General features: G+C 40.8%; 1 protein-coding gene across 1 annotated transcript; it reads right to left on the reverse strand.

Moving 5' to 3' along the window:
• Positions 1–6,753, reverse strand: LOC116182307 (probable cationic amino acid transporter). The gene is made up of 10 exons (XM_031502831.1): positions 6,676–6,753; positions 2,624–2,771; positions 2,294–2,577; positions 2,028–2,165; positions 1,828–1,982; positions 1,541–1,782; positions 1,346–1,495; positions 960–1,300; positions 756–912; positions 1–143 (listed from the first exon to the last, which is right to left on the reverse strand). The coding sequence occupies exons 2-10, from the start codon at positions 2,760–2,762 to the stop codon at positions 1–3; spliced, it is 1,749 nt and encodes a 582-aa protein (XP_031358691.1). The 5' UTR covers positions 2,763–2,771; positions 6,676–6,753.
• Positions 6,754–7,067: the final 314 nt, after the last annotated feature.

Consider the following 7,067-nt stretch of genomic DNA (forward strand, 5'->3'; position numbering starts at 1 on the left):
TCAACAGCAAGGCTGCCACCATCGGCGAACGACTGGCTCAGTTGTTGTGTTGCGCCTCTTGTACGGATTTCCAGTGCTTCCGTTCTGGTCGCTTTCCCGTTTTCCTCCATTTTCCCCTCCTTTTTCCACCTCCTCTCTTGTTTCTTGTTCGGTGACAAGTTCTTATGATTCCGAAGACTCCAAATGTTTCCTTCCTTTTTCGGTTTTCCAGACTAATGAGCAACCCACTAATATTTAAATTCCCCAACGATTGCAAACTTTTCAAGTTCCTTCTAAAAAAGGGTAATGGTGGGTTACTACGATCATTATCATTGGTTTAAGAAATAGCCAATAGAATCAAAGGTCTACTGTGCGTCGCAAACCAACGAAACCATACCTTTGTTTCTATTGGCTATTATTTAATGAACTAATGATAGTGAACTAATGATAATGATTTTATGAACCCACCAAAACAAAGTAATGTTTAAATGCACCCTCGCAATGTCACGAGCTTGCCGTTTGCGAGGTTGCATTCTGTGTTGTGTAATGGTTACTGAGTGTGTTGAATAGGGCTATATTTAGAACTAGATATATGGGGAACAATGGTATCTGTCTAGACCAAGCGCAAACCATTGTATATTTTATATTAACCAGTTGGTAGAATTTAGCATGGAAATAATGGTAGCAATAATTACAACCATAGCAAAACCTACTACGGTTGAACTATCCCATATGTTCTGTATTGTACAGGGGTTTACGTAGCCAGGACCTCTCACCTGAGACACTCGGCCAAATAAGTTGGGACATGTCCATAAAAATTCCGGTCATTGTGAGCGACGATGATATGTAAATTATGACCAGTGCACCCAAGACAACTTGACTGGTCCGTTGCGTGGGCATTTTACTTTCCCCGAAGTTGTTCACTGTCGCCACCTGGTGGAGAAGATGAGAGACAATGGTTGAACATATCCAATACTTACCTGAACTTTCTCCTTATACTCTTGAACCACTGCGTCGATATCAGTCGAGCTGCTTGACTCTGCTTCATCAGCGTCGGCCATTGATAAGATTTCGTTAACATCACTCTCGGTATCACTGTCTCCATCATGAGCGCACTCCCTCGTGCTCTGGGTGCTATAGTCGTCCATAAGCAGGCATTCGTTATCGTCCAAAATTCCGGTGCTGGTACACGGAACCGTCGCGCTTCGGAAGAATCGGGGCATTATGTCGAACGCTGTCTTAATTCGCGCCGTAGGAGACGGCTTGACCGTCCTCTTCTGGCCTTTTTGCAACCGACTGTACTGTATGTTGGTGTGTTGCACTACAACAAAGATCAGAGACGCGCCTTTGCGCAAGTGTGCCTAACCTGAAAGGTCCTCGTGGACGAATTCCGGTTTGTAACGCACGTACAGCACTCGGCTCGAGCGCAGGGCGCATTTCAGCAAGGGGGCGACATTGAGTAAACGCACAAGATAAGACAAAGGGCACGCAAAGGCTAAAATAGACGTCAGGCTACCTGAAACGAAGAATCTAGACAGTATGCTTGATCTCAATCACTTACCCACTGTAAATATTGACAACACAGGCGCACCAGTGAGTGGATTGCGATAGAGAAGGGACGACACCAGCATTCGCCACTCTTTACTCGCCAACCTCAGCACGCAGTTGCAAAACGACGGAATTATCTCCGTCAACGCTATACAGCTCACGAAAATTGTACTCGTCGCCATAACCGGACGCGCCCAGTCGACGTCGCGTATTTCAAAAACGCGCACCAACGGAATGGCGGTTCCCGCCAGCTCCCTGCGGTGTCACTTCGACAAAAGTTACCACTCACGTGGGACTTACCTGAAATGGGACATCAGCGTGAACACGACGACGATGAGTACGTAACAGAGCAAGGGCACGACTATAAAGCACCCGTACTTAAGGCACAGCTTTTTTTGATTGGTTGAAATTTCGTTGGGGAACGCATACGCGCACATGGCCGACGTTGTCAGAATCTGCAAGAGGTTCTTAGTTGGGGTGACGTGTAGCGCGCGACTTACGCAAGACCAGCCGTTTAAGGTGAAGTCCTCGGTCCAATTCCAGAAAATGGTGTCGGTGTGTAAGCTGCCGACAACAATGAAGAATACGAAGCTCACCCCTAGTCCAGCGTAGAGCAAGATCGACAACGTGCTTGATTTCTGAAAGAAAGTGGGGGTAGTTTTAGGCAGCTGGACCAGTGACCCAGCACCTCAGTGATTCAGTGAACGAGAAAACCAGATATGGTGTCTGGGTCAAGCTGTTTTGGAGAAGAAAATGACCCACTTACGTCAAGTCCCAGCATGAAAAGCGCAGTCGTGACCACGACGATAGTCACTCCGAGAACATCAGGCCAAGGTTCGCCCAACGAATGGGACTCGAGGCCGAACAGCCAGTCTCTCAGTCGTCCTCTGCTCATGTAATCCATGGTAGCGCTGGCCACTCTCGCCGACGTCGCTCCCGCCGCCAGTAGTTCGAGAATGTTAAACCAAATTTCTACAAACTCGACAATATCGCGGAAACTCCTCTTTCTCGTTGTCGCTTCTTTTGGTCTTGCGGCCGGTTCGCAGAGGGCTGCAACGGAATGACTTAGAAGTCCGGCAAATGCGTGGTGTCTTACCGCCTAATGCTACCGTCAGCGCAGTTAGTGGCAAAGCAACTATCGTGGAAGCGCCGGCCAGCTCGGAAGTTGCCAGTCCGATCAATACCAAGCTGCCCAGGGCCCAATGGCTTGACAGAGGGGTTTCGGTTTCGCCCATTCTAAGCTTCTGAAAAGATACAGCTACATAAGTGATCAATACAGACAGTTTGTATGTTGATTCCCCAATCCAAAGTTACGATAAAGATTTTTTCGAAGAAAAATACTCGTAATCTCAAAAATGGGCATAATTCTAGATTTGACCGTCGAACTAACGCATTTGGTAGTTTTGCCAACGAAATTTATACACAAACGATGTTGGCATATGGTGGGTAAAAAGACGTACAGTGCTATTTATTAAGAAGTCGACATAGGAATTTATGTATATTGTTTTTCCCTATGTCTACTTTCAAAAGACAAAATCTCTTTTGAAGAGCGCCTAATTTTTTGCAACCAAAATTACTTCTTAAAACAAATAAAGATCTGGTTGTCACATTAATTGATTTGAATATTGTTGCTTTGGTCTCTGTATTTTTATATTCGTTCGTGTGCGATGTATGCAAACTGAATAAAAAGTAGATATTGTCAATTGGTATAGTGTCCTTAACAGTTTAAGGAGCGTAAGAGATTTAGTTTCTTTTAAGTCGTAGCAGCAATATTCCAACTAATTAATATGACAGCCAAATTGTTCATTTTGGATGCATAAAATTAGTGTGGTGTCACACTATGCGTTTTTACCGCTCCCGCTAAAACGGATGCGGTTTGACAGGATGAGATCTACTTGTCACACTATTCCGGTTTAACGGGATGCGTTTTTGCTATATTTTGGCAGTCTAAGTAGTGTCATGTCTCAATTATTGTTAAAGATGGTTTGTGCGCTTGAGGCGGAGGGGCTATTGCGAAAGCAGATATATTGTCAATATTAGATTGATCCTTTTAATTCAGGACGAGAATCTAATAACAGGTTCGCGAAGTTTTATGAAAAAATTCGAATGAACAAGAAAAATTTTTTTGTATATTACCGAATGTCCAAAAATTCAATTTCAACCCATGATTTCTCCCTACAGCTTTTATCTACATACTCTTTAGATTGTTTTTCCCACAGTGCAGTTTTTGCATGCACGCACTCGATGAATAAACCGACATCAAAGATTGTAAACCTAATAAAACACCCGGTTGCAACGCTCAGTGTGACAACTGATGACGACCAACGTGCAACAACACGTGGTTTCATGTCATTGGGGTTGTCATGTCATCCTGCGCAGCGGCAGCAGGATGCGGTTGCATCCGGTTGGTGCGGCGAAAACGCATATATGTGACTGGTACCATTTAATAACGTGTGATATTATCATCCCGTCAAACAGGAGCGTTTTAGCGGGAACGGTAAAAACGCATAGTGTGACACCACACTTAGGCGCTCTTCAGAAGCGATTTTGTCTTTTGAAAGTAGACATAGGGAAATAGTTATTTATTTCATACTGTTCGCTATACAGTCCATTACATCATTTAGTTGAGTCCAGAAAGTGATCTATTACATCACAAGACCGGAAAGTGTTGCGTAGCGACTGATAATTTTTTGACAAGAAGAAACGTCAAATTTATTTAAGCTATTTACATTATCATTTGAAAGCTTAAGAATTAATAGTACTATCAATTATACAATAAGAATTCTCCCTAATTTTAATAGCGGGCACACCCCCATCGCTGGGGACTGCGGTGGTGGAAACCGCTTGCCGTTGCTGGAGAACTTGTACAAAATGTTCACCTCCTTGAATCATTTTTTCCACCCTCGTCTTTCCTTCAATAGTCTCTTCAATGTAATTTTCGGCTTCGGCTTTCAACCTCCGTGTCGTTTGAGCACGTGTTGTTATCAGTGCCAGCATTGGCCATAAGGGTTGCCGAAATACGACGAAAACATTGTCCCGTATATCTTTCTAAATGGATTCTACGCACCCAAATTAATAAGAAAAAGTGTTTTCCGGAGAAATTTCGGTGCAGTAGATTTTTGGTAAAAAAGGAAGGTAACAACTGCCTTTTTTTGAGCCCCGAAGAAACAAATGTTTCAGATCGACACGGGAAAAAAATTTTCTTATAGAATGTGGCATGTAGAATCCATAATTTCAAACAGTTCCAAGATTGGGCTACTAGTTCAAAAGTTGCAGCCCTTTGAATTTTTTTTCGAAATTGGTTTCTAGTCTATAACTTTTGATTAAGAAGTCTGATCGAAAAAGTACAAATTGATTTGGATTCTACGCACCCAAATTAATAAGAAAACAGTGTTTTCCTGAGAAATTTTGGTGTAGTCGATTTTTGGTAAAAAAGGAAGGTTATACACTGCCTTTTTTTGAGGCCCGCAAAAAAAATTGTCTCAGATCGACCCGGAAAAAAATTGCCTTACAGAATGTGACCTGTAGAATCCATAATTTCAAACAGTTCCAAGATTGGGCTACTAGTTCAAAAGTTACAGCCCTTTGAATTTTTTTTCGAAATTGGTTTCTAGTCTATAACTTTTGATTGAGAAGGCTGATCGAAAAAGTACGAATTGATTTGGATTCTACGCACCCAAATTAATAAGAAAAAGTGTTTTCCCGAGAAATTTTGGTGTAGTCGATTTTTGGTAAAAAAGGAAAGTTATACACTGCCTTTTTTGAGCCTCGAAAAAAAAATTGTCTCAGATCGACCCGGAAAAAAATTTTTCTTATAGAATGTGGCCCGTAGAATCCATTATTTCAAACAATTCCAAGATTGGGCTACTAGTTCAAAAGTTACAGCCCTTTGAATTTTTTTCGAAATTGGTTTCTAGTCTATAACCTTTGATTGAGAAATCTGATCGAAAAAGTACGAATTGATTTGGATTCTACGCACCCAAATTAATAAGAAAGTGTTATCCCGGGAAATTTTGGTGTAGTCGATTTTTTGGTAAAAAAGGAAGGTTATACACTGCCTTTTTTTGAGCCCCGAAAAAAAAATTGTCTCAGATCGACCCGGAAAATAATTTTCTTATAGAATGTGGCCTGTAGAATCCATAATTTCAAACAGTTCCAAGATTGGGCTACTAGTTCAGAAGTTACAGCCCTTTGAATTTTCTTTCGAAATTGGTTTCTAGTCTATAACTTTTTATTGAGAAGTCTGATCGAAAAAGTACGAATTGTTTTGGATTCTACGCACCAAAATTAATAAAAAAAAGTGTTTTCCCGAGAAATTTTGGTGTAGTCGATTTTTGGTAAAAAAGGAAGGTTATACACTGCCTTTTTTTTGAGCCCCGAAAAAAAAATTGTCTCAGATCGACCCGGAAAAAAAATTTTCTTATAGAATGTGGCCTGTAGAATCCATAATTTTAAACAGTTCCAAGATTGGGCTACTAGTTCAAAAGTTACAGCCCTTTGAATTTTTTTCGAAATTGTTTTCTAGTCTATAACTTTTGATTGAGAAGTCTGATCGAAAAAGTACGAATTGATTTGGATTCTACGCATACAAATTAATAAGAAAAAGTGTTTTCCCGAGAAATTTTGGTGTAGTCGATTTTTGGTAGAAAAGGAAGGTTATACACTGCCTTTTTTTGAGACTCGAAGAAAAAATTGTCTCAGATCGACCCGGAAAAAAATTTTTCTTATAGAATGTGACCTGTAGAATCCATAATTTCAAACAGTCGAAACAGCTGAAAATTTGCGATAAGACTAAATTTCACAAGTTTTTTTATGGACAATCAGAAAAGTTTCCCCCATAACGGTCTCTGCTAGAATATTCTCAACTGGAGCATTGGCCGCCTTTTTGCTTTAAAAAGACTAGGGTAAGGTATTCTAATGAAAGAATACCCACGTCTTGGAAAATTCGCTCCGTCCCACTAAAAGAAATCTCCTCTCGGAAAATTCACACCGCTCTCAATGTATGCATGTAATGTGACTTGGAGGAATAGATTTTGAAATTAATAAATTACCAATGAAGTACACCATTTCCAAAAAAAAATAAATCCGAAATAATGTAGTTTCATGCGCAATAAAGGCACTTGAAAAATAAACAACGAATTTAATTACCCATATCTATCTGCAGTAGGACCCCTTTTCACCTTATATCGATTATAATAAGCACTTAAATATCGATGTCGGAACTCATTTTCCCCAAATCAACCAAGGAAAAGGGGTGCGAGCGAAAGGGAAGCAGATAACCGAGTTTTTTAAACGAAGGTCGTCGCTTGATGCACGCAATAAAAGGGCTTCCCTTTAATTCCCATTAAAACTTAATATAATCACCTAATATTAAATTATGTAAGGAGACGGACCTGGTGAAAAATTAAAAAAAACGTAAAATCGATGCCGAGTAATAATAAAGGTACTTACTCACCGGCTAGGAAAACAAGTAATTAGCACAAAGATTCAATCGGCGAGCATTTTTTTAATAAACCCGCGCGTAGATCGCCGTGGGAATT

This window comes from Photinus pyralis, unplaced genomic scaffold, assembly GCF_008802855.1.
Source record: "Photinus pyralis isolate 1611_PpyrPB1 unplaced genomic scaffold, Ppyr1.3 Ppyr1.4_unclustered_Scaffold4568, whole genome shotgun sequence".
Lineage (NCBI taxonomy): Eukaryota > Metazoa > Arthropoda > Insecta > Coleoptera > Lampyridae > Photinus > Photinus pyralis.

Coding starts and splice junctions, on each gene's coding strand:
- LOC116182307 (XM_031502831.1), bottom strand. CDS start 2,762: ATGGGCGAAACCGAAACCCCTCTGTCAAGCCATTGGGCCCTGGGCAGC. Junction 2,578..2,623: donor GCTGACGGTAGCATTAGGCG/GTAAGACACCAC, acceptor ATTCCGTTGCAG/CCCTCTGCGAACCGGCCGCA. Junction 913..959: donor AGTATAAGGAGAAAGTTCAG/GTAAGTATTGGA, acceptor CTTCTCCACCAG/GTGGCGACAGTGAACAACTT.